Here is a 24595-nt window from a genome sequence, read left to right as displayed (position 1 = left end):
TGATCTTCTCTAAGAGAAGGCCACCTATTTAAAACTCCAGCCCACCCCCCACCTTCACCAGTGGTCCTGCATCACCACCTGACAGGTTGTGATCTTTGCTTGTTTGCCTCTCTCTCCTGAGTTGGATCAGAGATGCATTTTTTCCTTTTCTCTTTTGTTCACTGCTGTCCCTCAGTGCTTAGAACTTAGTGCCCAGCATGCGGTGAGCACTTGACAAATACTTGTTGAGTGAAATTATAACTAAATGAGGCAATGGGCTTGGATTTGCTTTTGCTTTTCGGGTTTTGCACTGTTTCGCCGACTGTCCATCCATATGATGGCACCACAGTGTTTTAACTGTCCGAGCATCCATGAAATCTTTCAGTGTTAGTGTAGGTTCTTCCTCAGTGTTTTCTTTTCTAGATTCTTCTTGACTATTCTCATTAATTTTTCTCTTGACCTTTAGAATCAAAAGGCTGCATTTTAAAGGAAAACCCTTAAGTCTGGGTGAAGATGGGCCAAACTCTTAAATGTGTACTTTCTACCTTTTATTGTACATTATCTGTTTACATTCCCAGAGGCCCCATGAGACTCCAAGCTCCAGTCTTATTCACATCTTTCCCCCTGGGGGATGGTGAATGAGAGGGGCTCAGCAGATGTTTACTGGACCCATGATGACGTATGCCAATATGAGGCCTGAGGAAAGGCTGTATCTTGCCTTCCAATCTTTGGTCTTCCAGAAGCAGGGGCTCAGGACTTCTTAGTTGCATTCAATTCAAGTGCCATTGATTGATGAAGACTGTCAGATTGCAAGGTCACTGGTGGCTTGTAGTAGGCAGTAATGGCTGTGAGGGAAGGGCTTGGTGGGGACTGGAAGGGGCATGCTGGCCCCAGGGAAAGGGAAGATGAACGAAAGTGGATATAACCTGTGTTCTCACACTGAAAATGGCTAAAACCAAGAGCAGGTGATGAGGACGGAGCATACACACGTGGGGGCATATGGCTGTCGGTGTGAGTGGTCTGGGTGTTCATATCTCCTTCCCACCCCAGTCAGGATCAAAGCTGAAAGTTTCAGCTGCAGGATACCATTGAGGTATTTTAATATATTAATAAAACACAGGAGGAAACTAGTACAACTTGGGGCTTCACAAAGAGTCTTAGAATAAGGAAAGGAAAACCCCACACCACCATAATCTAGCCCCAGTCACAGAAGAGGAATGGCTCAATAGGTTTCCAGGTCAGGGGGACTGTGGGACTCAAGCATGCCCTGGTCTGCTTCAGTGGCAAGGACTAAGTGTGAAGACGAGCACGCTTACCTGGGTTGATATCACACTGGATTCTCTGAGCAGGTGCTGGTTCGCCACCTGGGCAGAGGCAATCTGCCCTGGAAGTTGAGGGCTGGCCACGAGCTGGGGCTGGGAGCCTGGGGTCGACCTCTGCTGGAGTTGCTGCTGAGCCTCAGGCCGCGGGGCGCTGCTGAAGCTCAGGGATACAGCCGGCTGCTGCAGAAACATCTGGAAGCAGAACAAGAGGGCCTTTAAGGTTGGGATCACAGGTGCCTTCACTTTCAAGTGTTCACCTTCTCACAGCAAGGTGTCTGCACCTTCTTTGTATTCCCTAGCCAGGGTAAGAGGTCAGCTTTCTTGCTCTCTCTGACCTGCCTGGGAAGAATTAATTCACTCAACGTGGGGGCGTTGGAGGCTATCATGCCATGAGCACGGTGCGAGGGCCCTGGAGATGGAACAGTGAGTTGGAGGGACACTGACCATGGCTTCGAGAAGCTATGGTCTAGCGATGGAGGTCTAACAGGATGAAAGATGCTTAGACCTGGATGGCCTATAAATAAGTTGACGTACTTATATAGAGTCTGGGCTGGCTTATCGGCTCCTCATGAGGGGAGAGAAATATCTTGTGAATGGAATGAATGGTGGCCGAGGGTGGGCCAACCTGTGCCACAGTCTGCACCATCCTGGCAGCAGGACCAGGCCACTGACCGGGGCATGTACCTGCACTGTGGTTGGCATCTTCAGCCCAGTGCTCCCAGCCGAGATGGCAAATCTGCCCCCATTAAGGAGGTGACTCTGCATTCCCAGGAAGGCACATGTGATATGTTGGCTTGGCAATCTTAATTTGAGAGGTTTAAGGGAATTTGATCAAGTTTGTAGAATGTTTGAGAGTTTGTGAGAACCTCGGCCTACCTCATTTGTAAGTCCGGTGTATTTGATTTAAAAGAATTGATTAAGTGCTTAGAAAGATTTCACTTCTTAAGTTTATATGCCTGCCTTGTTAGGCACCCGAAATGTTTGAAGGATTTATATATATTGAACTTGTGGATTAATGGCTTTTGTAGATACGGTTGATTATTTACAATTTGTTAAATCTATAAACTAACTGAACATAAATAAAAACAAGTAAAAGCACTGCTATTTTCAGACCAAATTAGATTTGTAAATAAAATGTAATCTGTAAATTGACTCTAAAGGCCTAAGAAGAACAACTTTAATACTTTCAATCATAATTTAAACCTAAGACCTGTAACTAGCTCTTTCAACCAAAGGTCCTCGTGGGCATTGAAAACTGCCATTATCTAATATGTCGGATTCTTGACAAGCAGTACTCTCCTCCCTTGTAGACCTGGGGCTTCGACTTCTTCAGGAGGGAGGCCCTCTTCCTTCCAGCATCTGGGGTTTTAACCCCACTTCCTGTACTCAGCTCAATACAACCTCCAAGCCAGTAGAGAACCGACATGCTGACCATCGGCTGAGTGACCGAGGGATTATGGAAAGGCAGAGGCAGAACCACGCCAAGCAGACACTTGCAGGAGTACTTAGGGATCATTAGTTCAAGCATGTGCCTCGTGGGTGAGTTCGAGCTGCCTCCCTGAGGCCCGAGGTGGATGGGTGGCTGAACTGGACCAGGTCCCCATCTGGTGCCCTTTCCACCACCCCACCTGATCTCCCCACTGTCCAGTCACACCCCTCACCCCCACCAGAGAGGTTTTGAATAATGAGAGCTCTTTGTCACCTTAGAAGTTAAGAATTTTCTGGGTATCCATCATCTCGGATTCCATTTGGGGATTAATACTTTACTTGTTCCCAGCTACCTATTATAATATGGCATGACCTACACTTCACCACTTCAGCAAAAACCCAATACACACACTATATAACATACATTTTTTTGGTAGGGTACAATTTACCTTCTGATTAGATTTCAAGTCCATGCAACCTTTATTTATAACAGGCGGTATAATGTAGCTTCAATTACATACCTTAGTTCAGATTCCAACCCCACCTTGTGCTACTGGTATGACCTTGGGCAATTTTCCTGACTTTTCCAAGCTTTAGTTTCCTCATTAATAAAACGGTGACATCAAGAGTACATAGCGTGTAAAGGATTAAATGAGATTTATGCTGAGACATAGTCAGGGCTCAATCAATGGTAGATAGTAACAATAATATTTAAAATAAAAAAAGGAGCTCTTTGTTCCCTAGCCCCTTTGGGCATGCAAAAACTATCTAAGAAATGAATGACTGGAATACATAAACGAATGAATAAACAAATAAATGAGGCTTTTGCTCAGAGAAGGGCAAACTGTTTCTGCTTGTGTCATGTCAGAGACTGCTGGGTCTGCTGCTCTGTCTCATTGATGTGTGCCTTCTGAGGGTAAGAGGCACCCTCTACCTGTCCCTGTGTATCTCTGTATTCCCACAGTGCCTAGCCAAATGCTAGATACATAATGGGTGTCTCCCGGATAGAGAGGGGTGGATGGAAGGAAGGATAGGTGGATGGAAGTATGGATGGAACGATGAATGGATGGGTGCATAGGTGGATAGCTGGAAGGAAGGAATGATGGGTGAATAGATGGATGGATGGGTGTATGGAAGAAAAAAAGGAAAGATGGATGATTGAAAGAACTGATCAAGGAACACATTTGCCATTGCTACAGGTGCCCTTCCAGGCATTTCTTTGAGTAGCCAGCAGAGGGCGCGCATACTCTCAAAAAGAGAGCAAGAGGCATCCTCTGGACGGCAGGGAATGACACAGCCTTTCACCAGAACAGCTCTCCCCAGGTAGCGCCCTTCGTGACTCCATCTAGGTGCAAACACCAACACCTTAGAGGACCTTTCCCTCATAACCCAATCTTTTTTTTTTTTTTTTTTTTTTTAAATCGTACTCAGCAAGCATCACACACTCACATAGGCTCAATGAAAGCTCCAGGGCACTGAAGTCAAGTGGCAAAGTCCACTGACATTTGAGTAAAGGATTTTGTAGGGGACAATCCTGTTTGCTGCTGTGCACATCCATGCCTCTGTTTTATCCACAATAAAGAAGAATTTTATGGCTTAGGAAGATGATGTCTTAAACAGCACCGGGTCAACTTTATAGAAAGTATGAGAAAAATAGCTCCCTAATTCAAGTAGAAAAAGTTATCAGAGAAAAAAAAAGCTTCTAATTTTTAAGAATAAACCAATCATATGCTCACCTGTGGTTTTTCATTATTCTAATCTGCTTACTTTTACCAATACTTATTATTATCACAGAACATCTTAGAAATACACAAAATAGAGGTATAAGGAAACCCCGAGTATCATCATTAGGCTTCAACAATGATCAACATTTTGCCATTTTTTAATCTCTCCTCCCACCTCCTACCTTTTTGGGGAAGGGGTGAAGTAATTTTTACTTGCTTATTCTTTATGCTTGAACCATGCAGTTTTTTTTTTTTTTTTTAAAAACGAGTATCACATTTTGGTTAAACATTTTGGAATGTTTTTCTTTAAGTCTGTAAACCTGTAGAATTACAAGAAGGCAGACTGTTTGAGGAAAAGTTCTTTGGTTGGACTATCTGTGGATTTCCATGTTCTTTGGAAAATTCCACTCCAAAGATAAGGTCACAAGAATGAAACCAGGGAAGGGACACACTGGAGGTCTTGATTTCCACATCAACTCTTACAAAACTCAGGTGCTCTGTGGGCATATATACTTTGGGGGGTAACAAAATGCATTGGTCAGGAGAAAAAAAATAAAAATTCTTTATAACAAGGAGTGAAAGAGATAACCTTGTGTCGCCTGTTATTTTAGAATTCAGCTTGAATGTGGAAAAGGCAGGAAATAGAAAAGCCCGGGCTCTGAGGAGGATGTTCATACGCCTACCTTGCTTTTAGCAGTTTCTGGCTCAATTTTCCCCTTCCTGTTAGTGTAAAAATTCCATTCAAGTAATTGGAGTCAGGCAAGTTCTGCCAATCAGGCCCTGGATCAGTGAGGAAACATCACAGCTGGGAAGGAATAAGTAAAAAGGGACTTTGACACCTTGATGACTCCATTTCTTTCCCTGTAAACAGTGGTCCTCTCCTGGGTCCATTTCGGTGCGGCTGAGGAGGCGGGGCAGCTGCAGGGCTGTGGGCGTGGCCGGACGCTCCGCCCCTGACCCCGTAGGCGGGGCTGTGAGTGCGGTGCCCAGCTCGGTCCTCCCACTGCAGAGCCAGCCCTGGGCCAAGGGTCTGTGCAGGGGCACGGGGTGTCCGGAAAGCCGGCCAGCAGCGCCTCTGAGGGGCCCCCGGGAGGCATGATGGCAGGCAGCAGGTGTCTCCTGCTGCCCAGCAACGCCGCCCCATCACGCGTTGCGTTATCTCCGCACGCACCAGCTGGGCGCTGCGCCCTGCACGGAGCCTGCCGGTCGCCCCCGGGAGGGTCTGTGTGGACCGTGCTGGGAAGCAACAGGTCCCGGGCTCCAGCCATTTTCTCCGAGGTACTCTTCTGCTTCCTTCTGCCTCTCCTAAGAGGGGGTGCAAATGCTTAGAGCTCTCAAGGCAGACTCCCAAGGTGAGCTAGAATTACATTCACAATTAGAGCCTGGGTCAAAAGAATGCAATTGGGAAGAAAAATCGTCTTGGACTGATCCAAGTGAAACTTGGTAAAAATCATTTATCCTTGAAAGAGATCTAGTATACACAGCTTTCCTTCCAAACACAATCTCTCAAAAGGATTCAAAGAAGCGACCTCCAGGGCACAGTGTCACAGTTAAAAGGATTCAAAGAAGCGACCTCCAGGGCACAGTGTCACAGTTAAAAGCTGCTGTTGTCAGAACATGCAGAGTGCCACCATGGGCATGCCACAAATGGGGTGGCCTGGAGATGCTAGGGTGCTGACCTTCAGTCCCTGCTCTCTCTGCTGTCCCCCTCGGTGCAGGGTGCAGATCCTCATCATTTCCCACATGTCTCTCCATTAACGCTTTGATGAGAGGCAACAGCACGATCATGCCCATGCCCCCCACCAGCAACCCGGGCAGTTACACAGGTGCTGGAAGTTTATAACCCCATGGGAGGGAGGGCAGCATCAGTGCAGGGCGATCAACCGCCACTCATGAATGAAAATGCAGGTGATATATAGACGTTATGTGCCCAACAGAGCAAGGGGTAAATGGGGAGGGTGTCATGGGAAATTCACATTTGTCCTGGAGTTGGGGATGGAGGAGGTGGGATTCATTCCCTGTGCTTGGTGTTGGAGGTTTCAATATGCTTAGTGAGCAGGACTCAATCAGGGCAGTACAGAGGGACTTTGGCAGGAGTCCCGCCCACCCTAAAAGGATGGGTAAATACATCACAGGGCGGCAGGGAGGACAGAGGCCATGGCAGACACTGGCCCGGGAAGGGGCATCACCTGGATGTTGGAGTCCTGGACCAGGCAGAGCTGCTCCTGGATCTTGTGGAGCTCTTCCTGCTGCCACCGGATGTTGGCTTGCAGGATCCGTGTCCGCTGCTCTAGCTGGTCTTTGATGGTCTGGAACATGCTGAACTGTGCTGAGAACTTGAAGGTGGAGTCAAAACAGACAACCAGATGAAAGAGCCATTTCAGCCTTGCAGACCGATGTTGCTGCTGTCCTGAGTGGCCCTGCCCACTTTCATTTCTGGTCCCTTATCCGCCCGTTCTGGTATTGGTATCCCTACTGAGTGACTCACTGCTGGGGAGCTCAGCAGCGCACAGGGGCTTTGGATGAGGGCTGGGCGTTCCAGGGGTCCCCGTGTGGGCTATTCCGAGGCCCACTGGAATCTGCAGGTCTAATGTATTGCGTGGCAGTCCGGGAGGGTCACAGAATCCGGACGTGATTTTGTAAGCAGTGCTCACAAACTGATATTCCAAATTTGGTTAGACAAATGGTTTTGGAAATGAACATCAAAAGCAGTGCATCCGAGAGCAGGTGACAGTTCGCAGGCAATTTGGGGTCCTATCATTATCCTAAATCTGATCCTGGAAAGCAGGGCTCTTCTGTAACAATTCACAAATGAACTTGTTATTTCCCGGGGGTGGAGGGGGGTGGCTGCCCTCCTAACAGGCGTGGGCCATGGAGGCCTTATCACCCTCCCTCCCTTCCCCGGGCTCATTTGCTGCTATGAACTTCTTAGAAATCTGTGCACAGAAGAACTAAGGAAAAGAGTCATACAATCACCTGGCATTTGTCCTTAGGGTAACACTGGCAGAGGGCGACCTTATAGGAGGGACACTGGTAAGTGCTTTGCACAAGGGCACCAAGTTTCACCTTCTTTTACCTCTTACCCCTTTCCTGGGACGGAGGTTGGCTATGGGAAGATTCTACAGGCGATCTCTGCCCCATGTTCCCTGTCCACCTTGACATACGGCGTTTCCTTACAGGAAACATGAGGAAAGTGGGGGATCATGGCAGGTGAGGTCGGTACTCCTGCTCTCGGCTCTTTGGGGCACTCAATAATTCCTGTTTCTTGTGTTTGCTGGCCTGGGGCTTTCTGCTCATCCCTCCCTCCCTCCTCCCTTCCTTTCCTCCCTCCCTCTCTCTCTCCCTATCTTCTTCTCTTCTCCCTTTTTTTTTAAACCTCTATTTCCGCGCGATCTCTATCCCAACAATCTCCCTAATCCATTTCCTGCCCGTTGTCTTTTGCAGACACCTGCAGAGACTCTTCCTCTGCCCGTTGACCTCCCATACATGGAAAAGCAAGGAGGCTGGGAGAGTTTTGGATACAGCTGGGGTACAGTGAAGGATGGAATCACTGACCACAATTTTGGGAGTGGCAAAATAATAATAAAAAGAACCAGTACGAATAATAAAGGCGGGTGCTGCCATTTGGGGAGACCCACACTTTCAAGTCATTGCCCCAGGCCAGCAGAGGCGGGACACCAATCCTTCACATCATACCCCCACGTCACGCATGTGACTTGCTTGGGATGGCACAGCCAGAAGGTGGTAGGGGACAAAATGTGAATCCGGAGTCTCAGGAGCTGGGTGAGGCCAAGAGGTTTTGCTAGCAACACCCCCCCCACCCCCCCCCCGCCTCCCAATTCCACCTCAATCAGAGCATCTTTGGCTTCAGACTTCATTTGAAGGAAAAAGTTCTGCTGCTCAACATGAGTTTAAAAATACCTGTGCTATGCCAGACGGTATCAGCAAACACCTCAGCAGAAAGTAAATGATCAAAAAACTGAGCTGGGATTTTGAAAGAGAATTCGACTGAGAAAGAAAAGGAGTTCTACCAGGTATGAAATTAAAAACAACACAACACAAAAGCTTCCGTGGTGGGTTCTACAAAGTCAGGAAACACTCCGGGGCTATGCCTTGCATGTCTAGTAGAGAGGACACTCTGGGTTGCCCAGCTAGTTCCAAAGGGAAACAGGAGGGGGCTGGGTAGTCAGGGAGGGGCCGGCACTGTGTTTCCTAAGTGTTAGGTAACTTCTAGTATTATTCTGATTTTCTCAAGGCATTCCAGGACACCCAAGCATTAGTCTCTTGCTCTATTCCTGATCATGGCCTTTTTGATAAAGACCTTTATGCTAACTTACAGACATTTTAGAAACACAGTATGAAGCAAAACCACCAGCTACCCAGATCATCATTTCTCAGATTTTGGATTTTATTTCTTCCCCCTTTCTGTGATAGGGTGCAAGAATGATAACATTGGTGAATGGGAAGAGAGAAAATGGTAGAATCCATTGTTTTACATGGAGCAGGTATGAAAAGAACCATCTGACTTGAAAGGTCAGCAGTATGCAAGAATGTCTTAAAGAATGTGGTTATTATTAAGTATAATATGCCTAACAGACTAAGAACTGTTATTGTTAATTAAAATGATGTTCCATACATGAAAAATCAGAATTTGAAGAAGACTTTAATCACATCATTATGCATTATAAAACAAAGAAATTCCTTTACTTATGCAAGACCCAGAAGTTAGAGGGACTCTCATTTTAGGTGCCTTTGGATTGAAAAAGTTACTAATTTCATACCAAATGTGCCTTGGAAATTTGAAGAGAATTTTTTTTTCCTAATGAGGACAAATATAGATGATTTTAATTAGTTGACTCTAGATGAGTCGTTTTTACATCCTCCCAGCCTAACTCTAGCGAGGAGCACGTACTAGCAGGTGTGTTTCTTATTCCAGGAAAGCATTAGAGACCGCTGTTAATGGGACATATGTTATAGACAGGTTTGCACTGACACAGAACTCCACACTTTGGCAAGAGTGCGGCCAGTTGGTGAGCTGCTGTGACCTAGGACCCCTTGTGCCCAGGGAGTGGGACCAAGCTAAATACTCCCGTAAAGGAATGGAAATCGGAGGCTGGCCTCAGCGGAATGTAAACCAATCAGCTCCACCGCCCTCCCGGGCCGCAGAATGAAGGACTGCTGCTTCATTCAGCTGCCTGCCTGGCCTCAAGCAGGGTGCATATTGTCAAAACTCCCTGCGAGGGGCGCCTGGGTGGCTCAGTCATTAAGCGTCTGCCTTCGGCTCCGGTCATGGTCCTGGGGTCCTGGGATTGAGCCCTGCATCGGGCTCCCTGCTGAGCAGGGAAGCCTGCTTCTCCCTCTCGCTTTCCCTCTCCCCCGGCTTGTCTTCCCTCTCTCCCGGTGTCTCTCGGTCAAATGAATAAATAAAATCTTAAAAAAAAAAAATACTAAAACTCCCTGTGAAGCACAGACCCACGTCCCTTTTCCCTGTGGGCCCTCCGCCTGGCAATCTCCTACCCATTCTTCCAGACCCAGCTCAGGCATCACCTCCTGGGTGTGTGGGGGAGTGCTATTTTCTTATTGGTTCTGTAAACACACGCACCCTGCGGTGGAGGTTGGTCTGTTTATATGCCCGGCCCTCCCTTGAACCTTGACTACTAACAGCAAGGGCTGACAGTGCCCCTCAAGCTCGCTCACTGCCCGACCCAAATAGTAACTCACTGACTGTTGCTGAAACAAAGAAGGAATTACTCAGCAAAGCCATGATCCTTAAAAAAAAACAAAAAAACAAAAAAACCCACCTCAATATGATATTAATAGTACCGGACTCACAGCTCTTATAATTTTGCAGTCTCCCTATGACATCTGGCCTAATTTAAGCTTTTCCTAAAATAACATAATCAATTTGGAGTCATAAAGTAAGAGTAACAGAGAAAAGTGGCAGAAAGATGAACGAAGATTAAGGAAAGGATCATGGCCGAAGGGGACAGGTATAGGACAGAGTTCATAGCTCAGCATGTCCCACGGGCACATGGGGAGAAACATTCCCCATTTCAGGATCTTGGTTTGGTACATATACTTGGGCAACAGTGCATCCCCCCACTCAAGCGTGTGTTATGTCTTGGGGGAAGAGTGACCACCAGGTTTCCCTTTTCCTGAGCCCCAGACTCACCTGTGTCATGGGGGCAGGGGGGCTCTGCAGGATGGTCTGCGGCAGGAGCTGCTGCGTGAGGTCACAGGACGACGGGGCCGGCAGGGGAGCCTGGGGAAGAGAGGGGGGCTTTGTTAACAAACACCACTTCTGGGCCATTCCTGAGGTCCTTGGGCGCTCTCAATCAGCTGGGTTCTCTGGCTTAAAGGAGGCCCTCTGCGTTAGCGTGAAGAGCTCACTTCTAGAAGGTAGGCTATGCTGTTGCCCTTGCAGGACATGGAGTCACAGCCGACACATGGCTGGTGAAGGGTACAGCGTGATCTTGAGCAAGGTCCTGGAGTCCCTCGGGATGGGGAGGCCACGGTGTGCCCTGCGAAGCCACTGCGATGTACCAGAGCTTGGCAGCTCTGCTCCACCCGCCTCCCTTGCCTTCTATTCTAGGCTCCATTCTTGGTGGATTGGCTTGCTCTTTTCCCAAACAGATAAATTCTTAGTGTCATGGAGCCATATGAATGGGGTTGGGCTAATAACCAGTGTTGGCTTTGCGTGTGGTCCTTATGCTTTCTGTTCAGCACTCAGACAGACAGATGCACATTAGTGCCCTGCATTTCTATATCCATTCATTCCTCCAGGCAGTGAATACTGGTGCAATTTCACCAGAATCTGCCTGGGATCCGCTCGAGAGACTCCTGGGAAGTCATAGACTTTGTCTCCTGATCACTCAGGACAGGGCAGGGGGACAGTGGCAAGACAATGTGTAGAAACAAGAAATGAAACACTTCACCTTCATGGGTTCATGAGAGTTTTAAAAAGAAAAGTCCAAGGATTCTTCTGAAGTTATTCCCAAACTGTCCTCAGGCACTAGGGACCATAGAAGGCAGCCCAAATGGGAAGTGTCACCCAGGACAACATTGGGAGGAAGTGACAACAGGAGGCCTGGTTTTGAGTGAGAAATCCCAGGCACAGGGCCACCCAGAGCCTGGGGTGGAGTCTCCCGATTGCGTCTCCAGCACTACAGGGAGGGACCAGGACTGTGCCTCCATCAATGGCAGAAAATTGTTTTACTGGACAGCCAAGTGCGAGAAGAATGGCATTCATGGTCTTTGTCATGTTTGATTTGAAAATAAAACTCGTCACCCAAGATTCAAGTAGGGCGTGTATAACTTTCATGGAGACGGCAAGCGGGAAGGTGGCATGTTCACTCCCATTCCCAAAATGTCAGTGAGGGATGGGTATGAGGTAGTTGGCAATGACCTGGATGTGGCCCCTGAAGTTCTTGGACACTTCTCCCATCCTGAGGTGGAGGTCTATGTTCATCTCTGTGGGTGAGCTGCGACTGCTCAGACCAAGAGGAATGGCAGAGGCGGCACGGTGGGACTCCCAGGGCTAGGTCATAGGAAGCCATGCAGCTTCTGCCCGGCTCTCACGGAAAGCCCCCTCTCCAGACATTTTTTCTTGGAACCCAGTTGCCGTGCTGGGAGCAGCTCTGCTCTAAGGCAGGGAGAGGCCTGTGTAAGTCCAGGGTGGATGGTGTCGGGTGGGTCCAGCTGTCAGTCAGCCCAGCCCAGCCCGGGGTGTGGGGGCGGGGGGCAGAAGTGAGCGCACATACACCTGGGATGTGAATTCCCCATTCCCCTGGTGAGGCCTCCAACACCAGACAGCAAAGAGGAGTCAGCCCCACTGTGCTCATTTTGAATCCCGTGAATGTGAGAAAGGACTCTTGCCTTACACCCCTCAGTTTGAGGTGATCCCTTATGAGGCAACTGATAACCAGAGAATTGAACATCAGTGATTTTGCATATAGCCAGCATGCTTTCTAAAAGGCCACTCATTCCCTGACCTTCTGGAGAGGTCTGGTATAGAGCACGGACACTGCCTGATATATGCAGAGGTACATTTTTGTTGACACAGACTTCTCAAACATTTCCACTGGGGTGAAACAGTACCCACAATGGAAGGGTCCTGTGTACCCTCAGAGACTCTGGGGGTGTGACCCCTGGTTTGAGGTTTCCAGCTTAATCTTTAAATCTCATTTGGATTTTGCATTCTTTGACTATACATCCCTGTTGATTTTGGAGGAAAAACATTTCAAATTAGTTGCTAATTAAATGACCTGGCTTCCGACCCCTGCCTACGACCCCACACTCTCAGTGTTCAGGTACAGTTGGTTCTCTGGGAAGATGCAGCATGCTGTCCTGGGGTCTAGCTAGCCCCAGCACACTGGGGCACCCCTGGCTGAGAAGTTTCAAGTCACACACATACCGGCATGGAGGCTGCCTGGCTGAGCCCTGGCACAGGGAGCTCTTGGGGCAGGGTGGCCGATCTGGGTAAAGCCGTGGTGCTGGCCTCTGCCATCAGCTTGCTCGGAGTGGCTGTAAGAAAGCACCCAGTCACCTTCCCGACCCACACAGACTTAACAGTTTTCTTATCAAAACAGGGGAACAATGACTACGGTGTACGTTAGACAAACGCCTGGTTGGGATCACTGACAAAAGAAAAGTCCAGCAAGTTCTGTCAGCTTCTAACCTCAGGAGTAGGCAGATGACAGCAAACCATGCCCACGCTTCATGTCCACCACCTGGTTCAGCCACCTGCCTGATCTCACACCTCACCAGAGTCACTAAAGCCCAGCCAGGCTACAGGGTCTGTGTGTCACCTGCTTTATGTCTGTTTGGGAGTGGGGAGACGGGGAGGGCAGGAAGCCCACGGGAAAGGGAGCAAGAATGAGTGTGAACAGGCAGGCAGCTCTCACTCCGTAGCCATGGGCTGCCCTGATTCTGCTCAGGCCTGGGACGCTTCACAGGGCTCCGTGCCCCGACCACCCTGGACCCACATGGGGCGCCCACCCCCTCGCCATCTGTGGCAGCTCACTCACAGGCGGGTTCTGACATAGCCGTGTGCGAGGATTTGTGGGAGCTTCTGGAGGACGCTGATGGTGAGTGACTGGTGTTAAGGCCCAAGGTGCCCGCGTCAAGTGCGTTAAAGTGCTGCTGAGGGTCCAGGCTGGAGCCCTTGTCCTGAAACACACACACACACACACACACACACACACACACACACACCCACACAATTTCAGCATCAAGATGGTGGGAATGAATGACATGACTTTAGCTCTCCTCTAACTGTATGGAAAAATTGGGAGGGTGTAGAGAGAAAGATGGGAACTGTTTGGAAATAAGTCCTGACATATTTTGGTGGAATATTTGTACATATATATAATCTAGGCGTCATTGAGAGGCTTGTGGCCTTATATAAGCAGGATCTGTTATGCTTTCTCACCTTGGACTTTGATTTTTTAGATTTTCATAACTGATGCTGCATTTTATTTTTTCCTTAAAACTGTCACCTCACTGCCCAGAATCTTGGCTTTCCCAGAAGGGGAGAAGAGGCAAGTTCTAGAAATGAGGTTGCTGGTGTACCGAACTGTTAATACTCTGATGAAACCAATGCCTTTGGATCCTTCGGAGCACCTCCCACACAGTCTCCCCACTGCTTCTCCTCTGCAGCCTCAGGGCCCCGGAGTGGAGAAGAGGCAAAGGGCCAATGATCTTCCATCCGCTGATTCTTGGATCCTAACTGATCCTGGATCCCAGAATGCCCCCACTTCAAGTATTGTGTGATGAGAAAGCAACTGTGCCCTTCCAACCCTGAGAAGCCATCTTTCCATCCTGCACGGCTTAGAGTCCTAAGTGTAAGACAACAGGCTGAGTTAGGATAATTTTTAAGCTAAAGAAGCATAATGCCTGTTCTCCTGAGCCATGCTCCTATCCAGTCATAGGAGGATGGTGGCATTACTAGGCTGTTTGGATAGGCTCTTCTATGTCCCACAGTCTCAGGTCTTAAATCTCTGGGTGTGAGTCTATGTGGCTATTCTGTCTTTTGAGTCATGGCTCCAGAGAGGGTGGATACTGTGTGTGTGCCGGAGTTGGGGGCTGAGATGACTGACATGTGACCTACAGTCCGTTGTGCAAAACAGAATCACAGGATGTGCCTGGATTTGCTGTGCTAAATGTCAACTCGGAGACTCCGCTGCTTAGTCACAGAGTCTCCCCTAGATACACCCCTCGGAGTGGGGGCCCTGGCCCACAGCTAATTGTGTGCTCCTAGTCAGCAGAGAAGTATGGACAGACAGTGAGAGTGAGCACTGAGAGACTTTTCTAGCCATCTGACAGAGCTGCACGTCACACCCAAGCATGGGAATTTGCATTTTACAAAAGCATTGGTCGGTGACAGACTTGAAGTTAAACAGAGTCCATTACCACTGATAGTTTGAAAAACACTGTCCCGGAGCTTTTCCTTTAAAAGGGGCAGCCCGAGATTGTGTTCATGTGTTTATACATATGTGCATGTTTATGAGAAGTTCCACTGGGTTCTAGGATGCCCAAAGGGTCAGAAACCTCGAGAATGAATTTCCGACTGGATGATGCACAACATCATGCACGTGTTCATGAGCCATGATGTATGGGGTGTCTAACACCTGTCTATGAACAGCTTAATTCTGTTCTCGGACATGATACATGATGCATTATATGACAGAGCTGGGTAATAAACACGTCCATAAACAAGGACAGGTGTGTCGTATCAGTGCGCTGGTGATGGATCACCCCACGACACATTGCCGTTTGGCATGACAGCAGGGGAGGCTCGCCCAGGACACTGATGGCTCTCTCTGGGCTTTACAGGTGATTTCCTCCTTCCCTCTAACTCAACTCTCATGGACCAGAGATGCTTTCATTGTACCATTGCTGCTGCGCAGCTTCTGGCCAATCTCTGGATTCTAGGTCGCTGGGCAGCCTGGAACTTGAACCACGTGTCACCAATGATAAGAGACACTTTCTCCCCTACATTCTGACATATCTGAAATTGGGACGTGTCTTCTAACTGATAAAAAGAACTCCTTATTTCACAGATGGACTGGCGACAACATTTTCTCTTTCTTATTGAGAGATATATAAGGGTGGATCTTATAACGGATGGCTTCTTGGCTTTGATAAAATGCAATGCTCCCTCCCTCCCTTCCTTTCTCTCCTTTTCTCCCAACATGAGTGTCTGCTTGAAGAATGACCTTTGAGGAACAGGGCTCTGGTCTGCTTGCACGTTTCCCTCCAGCTGTCCAGGAGCAGAGATAGGGGAAGCCTGGCTAGAGGGGACTTGAGAACCGTGTGCGGAGGAAGGATGGAGGTAAGCCTTTGTGAAGGGGAACACCTCCGCGAGCAGAGCTCCCTGACGTGAAGCTGGCCCCAACATGGCTGTTACCTAAGACCTGCAGACCCAGAAGTAGGAAGTGCACGTTGCTATTGACAACATGGAGGCTGTGTGAGGGGCAGTCTCCTCGTGGGAGGCCTGGGTCCCGGAGGCAGGGCATCAGCACTTAGGCTAAGGGAAGGACAAGGGCACCCAAATTATTCCACACCTCAATGGGACGACGGAATAAGCCCCTAGCTTTTTATCTGTGGGAGGAGATACAAAGTGGATTTATTATCGCTGCTCTCGTAAGGATGGAAAGTTGCCAGATGGTGCTTTGAGTCCAGAGGCTGTTTCTTACACAGCTCTGTGAGTTCTCACCCTCAGCGCCCTCAGGTATGTGAGCTAAAGCCTGTGTGTGCTTCTGTACCTCGCTGAAGGATGAAGATAGTAACAGCGCCTGCCTCGCAGGAATATCATGATGGCAAACAAGTGAACACTCAAGGAACGCATTGAATAGTACTGGGAACATAGCAAATAAAAATAGTACTACTTTTATTATAACAACTCATGGAAGAACTTACTTAGGCAAACTTGGCCTTTAGCCATCTGGTGGGGATCAGCGTACCTTTAGCGCTGAAGGGTGGACGGCCTCGGGTGATGGGTCTTCCAAAGCCAGTTCCTGCCTCCTTTCTACCCGGACGTCCGCATAACTGATCAGGAAATCAAGAGACCACAGCAGGAGGTGGGATGTTCCAGATGGCAGCAGCAAAGAGCACGTGTGTGGTACATCGAGGTACCCCCGTGATACCCACCCCAGAATCGTCACCATGAAGGAGGCTAGTCTTGTCACTTGTTTGAGGAAGGAGCTTCATTCTGTGCCTAACTGCTGCTGGGGTGACTTCTAATGGGACATCCCAAATATTTTCCTTTCCAGGGTGTTTTTATGCCCTTCTCCCTTACTTATCTTCTCCCCATGCCCTGAAACTTCCAAGCATAATTGTCTTTAGAAACGTATTTTCATCTACAGGATAAGCCTCGGCCTTTGAATAATCAGAAGCCTTTCTTAAAACCTACCTAGTCTGGACTATGTGTACGGAGAAGTGACAAATGACTTTTTTTTTTTTTTTTTTAAGTAATTGCAACCTTTGGAAATTTTCTCTCAAACAAATCTAGATCTAGACCCAGAGCACTGATTTGTCTGTGGGCCCACTTTTAAAATAGCGTGGGGAAATCCATCCAATGTGGAGATGGCCAAAGGGCCCCCAGCTCTGGCCTCTGCCTCATGTGTGGAGGAACAAGATGGGCGAGGGACCCTGGGAAGTGACAGTGGCTCTGGGGCCTCTGGAATGCTTGTTACCTTATTTACTAACTAGCTCACTCCCTACTTTCTCTGAGAGTTGCTTTCCAAGATTTGGGAGGTAGAGGATGGAGAGGAAGGGCGGGGTCAAGGGCGGAGTCTGAAGACCAAGATGTTGATGATGTCCAGACTTCCCTGGGGCCAAAAGACCCTGTGGCAAAGGCCCAGGCTGGGTGGTGGTAGGTGGGACTGGCCTGTCTTCAGAAACCATTGGCTGCTGAAGTGCCCGAGGGTGGGCCGAGAAGCTAAGATCATGTCCCTAAGAGTGGCATGCAGTGTGACGGTCAGGGTCACTGGCAAGAAAGACCAGCATTTCTCCCCACTTATTAAAAGAAGAGAGATTTACTTGTTGACTGTATATATGCATGTGTGTGTGTGCATGTATGTATGCATGGTATCTACCCATTTGTCGGTCTACCCACCTGACTACATGTTACCTATCAATCATCCATCTCTTATGTATATATATATATAAAATGCGGTATGTATGTGTAGTATCCATATGTACGTATATCTACCTATCACCCATCTACCTATCATGTATGTATACATATATACCTCAATATATATATATATATGTATGACCTTTCTTTCTTTGTTCTGCTCAAATGCTCTTCTCTAGACCAGTTTAAAACTGATTGATGTCCTTAAAATTTTTGCAGTCAGGGGGAAAAAAACCCCACGAATGACCTTTCTCCTCTACCTTTGGGAATCGTGGCCTTACAGAGCCTGTGTCTAGGAAAGGCTGGATTCGCGGCCTCCCTCGGAAGCTCTGCCCACCCACCCTGGGCTGGGGGGCTCCCCGAGGCCACCAGGAACCACCAGAAAGCCTCACCCCGGGCAGTCAGGTTCTATTCCCAGCGCTGTCTCAGTTGCTAGCAGGGGCTTCTAATGCATTAAAAATAGAGGGGACTAGGTCTATGAGCGATTTAGAGGCAAAATTTTAATTTTCTTCTCCAAACAGTGACAAGGGAAGGTGGGGGGGGGTGAATGGAGATGAAGGGAAAATGTGGAAGAAGGTCAATGAAGCAATAACTCACGAAGTCACATCCTGGCGGCCTATAGAGGGGCTGAACCGAATCCTCAGCCCAGCGGGGGTGGGGAGTGCGGGGAACAGAGTTGCGTGTGTCCCTGGAAAGAAGCTGAGCTCTGGAGACTACTCTGTGAACCACAGAGGATAGCTCGGGCCCCGTGGAGGAATTCAAGCCCAGGGCTCGCTGGCTCTTGGGAACCTGGGACTACTCGCCCGCCCTCCCAGCCCCAGCCCTTACCTGACGACTGAGTGTGTGCACACGATGAACTCGGGCTTGGAGTTCCACTGGTGGTACGTGATGTAGTAGTGCGTCTGCAGCCAAATCCACTGCTGGCCTTTGGTCAGAAACCGGTAGCAACAGGACTTCCCTTTACCAAACTGCATCACTGTAGGCAGAAAACAGAGGCTGCATGTAGTGAACGTTGATATGAAAACAATCTCTCCCCCAGAAGGTACTGTTGAAAATAGAAGCTTTCAGATACACCGTGCCAGACAATGTGCACTTCTCCAGGTGTGCTGTATTTTAAGTGATTATCAAGATCCCACTAAATGATACTGAATTCTTAAATAAGGGAAGAACAATCTGCATGCTTCCCGAAATGCTCAAAGGCTTAAGAGCCTCAGATAAGGGCAGATTTCCCCAACTACCAAGAGGCCTGGGTTTGCCTGCTTCAGGGGGAGCTGTCTTTGGGGCTGTGGGAGCCGAGCACAGGAGAGACGATCCAGACGCTGGGAGAGCCGGGCCCCAAGTAGATCTGACAGCCCGCAACCTCGGCGTGGGATTCGGGGACTGTCAGTCAGCAGTTCATGCTTCGTCTACGCGGTCCTAAATGAGAGAGTCGCCTACGGATGCCTTCCAGCTCAGGCCCCACCGCCACAGGGCTGCGTGGAGCCCCCTAGGGTTAAGTCTGTTGGTGGGCTTCTGGCGGGGGGCGGGGGAGGGTGTGTCCAGAACAGAATGCGTGCATGCGTGCTGTTGTATTAGCCTGCGCGGGGCAGAAGGTTGGGACTGTGGGTCTAGGGAAGAAGAACAGTTTGCGTCACTGCCTCAGTGCCTGGGATTTAGCACCTCATTCTGCAAACAGGTAACAGATAACAGGTATTGCGCCTGGGAAACCAAAGCGACAACGGGAGCCACTGCCTTGGAGAATGTGATCTCTGAAGAGGCAGGAAGCCCAGCTGAGCAACGGCATGGGCTCCACAGACGGAGAACGTCTTGCCTGAGCCCTGGGCCAAATCCTGCAGATCATGAAGGTAATTCTACCCCCAGGGTTGCCTTGCTCCGTTAGAAGGGTCAGAAGCAGCCAAGGCTCGAGGTAACCCTGCTTCTCAAACCTTCATGGGCCCACGAATCACTCGTGGGGAGGGGGTGGTCTTGTTAAAATGGACGTTCTGATTCCACAGGCCCGGTGGGAAAGCCCGAGAATCTGCAAGGCTAGCTGACTCGGTGTGATGCCCTTGCCGCTGCTCGAGGAGCACACTTTGAGGAGCAAGGGGTTCACGTTGTAAAGATTAGCCTCAGATTCTAACGGAGGATCCCGATGGACTTGAGCCTATTCTTCCTTTGACTAGAAGAGCGGAGAAGAGACAGTTACAATGGGCGCTACAGACAGCACGTCTATCAAAACACAGTGTTGGTGGTCAATTCTCATGTCAGGATCCAGAAGTCAAGATGACGAAAAATGTTCCTGTTTAAAGCTAAAACTTGGCACGGAAAATATGGCTTTCCAAGGTTAATTCTTGATGACTCTTGCTAAATGAGAATCCAGATATGCTGGTCATTCTCCCTCACGCCCCCCACATCATGAGTCCTACTTCCCCTACCTCTGCCCCCCTGTTGTCCTCTTCTGTGGCACAGAGCCTTCCCTGATCCCCTCCCCCAGCTGGGTGAGCCCCCCAGTATCCTGAGCACATCCCCTCCAGTGCAGTGACAGCATCCTATAATGTCACCTATTTCTGCTTTTCCATTAGACCTTGCTCCTACAGAACAGCAAGGAGATTCTGATCATCTTTATGTCCTGGGCCTAGCTCAGTACCTGGCCCATAGCTTGTGACCAATATATGTCTGTTGGCAAAAAGCAGTGATGTTGAATTCAGTATTTTGTCTTCGAAATGTATTGCGTAACTTAGAAAAAATGACCATCATTGTCTTATTTTCTTAAGTCAGATGAAAATAGCTTGTATATCTGAAGGGTACGGGAAGGTGCTGGGAGGGGGGTGGAGAATGGACGGGAGGTGGGAGGAGATGGAGAAAGTCAATTCCAGCTGGAAACACAACCCAGGGGCAAACCACAGAAGGACCTCCACCCCACTCCTACATCATTTCCGAGAAAATAAAGGCTTCCTCCTCAAAAAGAAACCAAGCAATAAACAGACTTCCAGGGCCAAAGGGTCGTGCCGTCTGGGCTCCGTGGAGGGTGCTGGAGGCCTTCTGGCTGGCTGTGCGGTACTCACAGTGCTGGTGGCACCTGGCCAGGAGCTCCAGATCATCAATGTGGTAGTAGTCATAGCCCGACGTCCCCAAAACTTCAAAAGGCAGGTATCCTATGATCGGAGGGGCTCTGCCAAGCAATAGGGACAGCTTGTCACAGAGCAAGTACCCCGCCCCACTCACAATGGCAGTACCTCCATCCAGAGGGGGGACAGTTTGCACATTTAACGATCAACACAGAGCCTCATTTCTCAAGAACCAGGACAGGAAAATAATTTTGCAATCGTTCAAACCAGAGAGGCTGCGTTTTCCAAAGCGCTCAAACTTTCTGGCATTTAGATACTCGGTTACGTTGGCATAACCTGGGTTAAATAATAATAAACTTTATCATTACCGAATAATTAAAAATAGCTATAGATTGGGTCAGTCCAATCCCAAAGCATAATAAAAAGTTAAAGGGTGGGGAGGGGAGATTTCTCATCCTTAAACTGTGAAAAATGTTATAGAAGAAAGAAGATTGAATTAAAGGGACAAAAAGGTGTTGAGTGAAATAAGACGAAGAGTTTCTGCTCTTCTCCCATCTGCTCCTGCCTTCCTGGGAGCTGGAGAGGGTCCCGAGGGGTGGGTGTGGGGGTGAGCGTATCCCAGGAGCGTATCCTGGGCTGTGGCACCTGGCTCTCCCGAGATGCTCTGACCCAAACACAGAACATATCCACAGACAACTTGCAGTGGAAGGGAAGCCGCCTCACTCTTGGCTGGGAATGATTTTTCCTGCTGCCAGAAAGCCCTTCTCCCTGAAGGGACCAGGCCCGACTTTTCTCTCCCAAGGAGAGCCTGGCTCATGCAAACAAACACTTGAAAAGGACCCAACCCAAATATGTTTTTCTTTTCACAAACCTGTGATCCAGAAATAAAAATTTCCATTCCAAGCTATGCCTTGAAGTGAATTCCTCTAAGGGTTCGTCAACTATGCACATTTCCTGTATTAGAAGGGGAAAAAAAAATGTTGCTCAGGGTGCCAGATGCTCACCCTAGGTTTGTTCAAGAACGCATGGTAGAAGGATAACAGAAGTTAAAATCATTGAGAGCAAGTCTCCAAGTTGGGTTGGACTGAAACTCATCATCTGTAGCTAATTTCAGTATTAGCTGATACTAAATTTATTTCACAAGCTGGGGAAAAATACCTAAGAGCCAAAATGTCACACCACTCCCTTCCCATTATCTAGAAGTGTGGTAAACATGTGGAAAATGGCTTTTCATCTGAATTTGAATGACTAATTTAACTCAACATTCATGCCATGGATGTTAAAGCAATCACAGATGACAGAATACAGACAAACCCTTAGTTTTGACACTGGGTCCTCACCTCGGCCTGCCCTGAGTGGTATTAACATCCGTAGTGAAAGGTAGGAGGGTCGACAGAGTTGCAAATGAGCCTCTCTGCAGGCTGAGCAGCAGCCGAGGCTGCCTTCCAGCCAAAACCCTCGCAGGAAACCAGAGTTAAGGCAAGGGGCAGGTGGGGCTGTCACAGGTATAGAAGCCAGACATTTCAACTTTTCGAAGTCAGTGACAGCGTCATTGCAATCCTATTCTTTCCCATAAAGACGGCTAATTAACTATAACCAAACGTGACTCAGTTGTACTAGTTCTACATGATAAATTCTCTCCCGGGTACTTGCCTTTAAGAATTGGGGTGTTGCCAGGCGAACGGTGGCGATGAAGCAGACCTCCTTCCCAAGCGGCACCCGGCAGGGCCTTGAAAGGGTGCTGTCGAAGCCGTTACAAGAGGGGCTAGGCACTGGGGCGGGAGGGGACAGACAGACAGGTTAGGCCTGTGTGGCACAGCGGCACACCCCTACCTGGCCTCACTGTCAGCCAGCACCAGCGCTCAGGGCTTCGAGAACATACAGTCACTTCCTTCGTGCTCCGGGACACCTTGCTCAGGTAGGTGCTATGACCCTCCCTGTGCAGGAAGTGGGAGGCAGGGGCTGCTGAAGTTACTTGCACCCAGCAGAAGGGAGCTAGAATCCGAGTAGCCGGCAGACTCCCCCGCCTCTCATCTCCAGGAGTCCTCCGGCCACTTAGACTGTTGTACTGGGAAAAATGTTCTACAAAAGGAGAGACAGCCTCACTCCGCAGTAAGGGCCTGCATTCTCACTTCAGGGCGGGTTCCACAGTCAGACGTGGTTTCTGATCTGATGGGTCCCCTGGCATTCGCTGACAACCCCCCCTTCCCACCCCTGGTATTCGAGGGTTTCCCCCCTGAAAGCCCATGTCGGGAGCCAGGCTGATGCTGGGCTTGGCCGGTGCGACTGAGGACGTGGCCTCAGGCTCCAGGGGGATCCCCAGAGGCACACGGTGTCCACCACAAACTTGCTAGTTCTGTAGCTCTGCACAGGGGACACACCTGTTCACAAGTGCCTTCCTCTTCTCACTGGGAAGGCATGACTTTCCTTAGTCTACGCATGAGGCCGTGGAGGCCCAGAAAGCTCACATGTATTAACCGAGGTCGCTCAGGGTAGTAATAATGGAGCAAGGACTTGAGCCAGGTCTTCCGACTCTGAGCCTGGAGTTCTCCCAGGGCAGAGAGGGGATTGTTCAAGGCTTGTGCCCACCACGGGGGCCCTGAGAACAGGCCCCCACATGCCCTCTGGGGAGGTGCCAGCTGGTACCAGCCACCATCTTCCCTGGGAGCTACAGACCTGGCTTCACGGTGATTGTGGTGAACTGCTTTACTTTTTGGGCCAGAGAACAATTCTGCTATTTTAGGTGGATTATGCTGGCTGGGAAAAAGAACCCGTTAAATAGGAGAAAAGTCGGTGGACCATGTATATGGGATTCTCGAACCTGGCTACACACCAGATTCCCTGGGACCTTCTCCGTGGCCTCCCAGCTGTCCAGACCCCATTCCCAGCTCTGTTAATTCAGGAACTCTGGGTGGGAAGCCCAGGCACTGGCACTTTTAAAAGCCCCCCTCCCCCCACTCCCCCCTGCCCTGCAACATTTAGTACCATGCAGCCAGGATTGAGGATCATTACGCTAGATAATCTATCCTACCTCTTTCTTTTTCAAATGTAGTTGATTATATCCTGAACCAGATCCTGAATTCTAAGTACATTTCTGAACTGGTAGATTTAAACATAGTTGTGTTTTCCAATTTGAGAACATATAAAGCAACAGAAAATGAAATGCATTCTAAAATGAATCTGCAAGACTTTCTTTGGATTTTAGCTTTCCAATAATTTTTGTTTTATATGTTCGTAGGTTTCTAAGTGATTCTATAATGTGGTCTTCTAGCCACTAACATGAATAAATTCATTTTACCAAACATATTCTCTGAATGCATTCACATACATATTAATATGAATGTTTCCAAACATGAATATAAAGGGGGCAAAGTAGGAAATGGTGGTCCCTAGAGAGTTTACATTTGTCATTAGTTGGCTTAGACCACTGCAGATTAATGTGTAGGGTGAGCCAAGGCATTCACGCAGGGAAGAGAAAGCAATCTCACAGGGGAAGGGTCTGCAGATGTGAACATCTGCATAATAAAAAAAAGACATTAACACATTTCCCAGATGTGAAGTATCCTCTGCTTGAAGCTAAGAGACATCACCTGCCAGATAAAGACCTAATAAAATTCTCCCTACCCTTTCAGAAAATCTAGGCTTTCTAAGCAAATTTCCATGGACTTCCAGGGAATTTTAAGAGACGGTCTCTCTCATTTGTCTCTAAACCATGTGCCTTGCTGGAATGATCCATGGGCTCTGTCAGTAAGTGCCTTCATCAGTGATTTACGATGAGGAAGGCAGGGGAATGGAAAGAGCGTGGGGTAGGGAAACCCCAGCCCCTAACAATTTCTTCAAGGGGCAGAGACCATGGAAATTAAGTGAATGTTCTGCAGCTTACTGCTGGCCTGGCTGCCTCTTAGTGCAATTTTATCAGTCCTTTTAGAACTGCTAAGGTTTTAAAGATGAAAATGC

General features: G+C 48.8%; 1 protein-coding gene across 1 annotated transcript in view; it reads right to left on the bottom strand.

Annotated features, from left to right (window-relative positions):
- NPAS2 (neuronal PAS domain protein 2) overlaps window positions 1-24595 on the bottom strand; it is a 151065-nt gene that overhangs the window by 6973 nt on the left and 119497 nt on the right. Inside the window, exons 8-17 of the mRNA XM_027622741.2 lie at window positions 22292-22410; window positions 21510-21592; window positions 20636-20742; window positions 18420-18567; window positions 16417-16501; window positions 13480-13621; window positions 12867-12976; window positions 10626-10715; window positions 6643-6789; window positions 1296-1493 (exon numbers count right to left, since the gene is read on the bottom strand). Coding sequence (XP_027478542.1) covers window positions 1296-1493; window positions 6643-6789; window positions 10626-10715; window positions 12867-12976; window positions 13480-13621; window positions 16417-16501; window positions 18420-18567; window positions 20636-20742; window positions 21510-21592; window positions 22292-22410 — 1229 coding nt within the window. The remainder of the gene's footprint in view (window positions 1-1295; window positions 1494-6642; window positions 6790-10625; window positions 10716-12866; window positions 12977-13479; window positions 13622-16416; window positions 16502-18419; window positions 18568-20635; window positions 20743-21509; window positions 21593-22291; window positions 22411-24595) is intronic.

This window comes from Zalophus californianus, chromosome 8 (assembly GCF_009762305.2).
Source record: "Zalophus californianus isolate mZalCal1 chromosome 8, mZalCal1.pri.v2, whole genome shotgun sequence".
In the NCBI taxonomy this organism is placed as follows: Eukaryota; Metazoa; Chordata; class Mammalia; order Carnivora; family Otariidae; genus Zalophus; species Zalophus californianus.
Note: the sequence above shows the minus strand (reverse complement) of the source record. Positions and strands in the feature narration are given on the sequence as shown.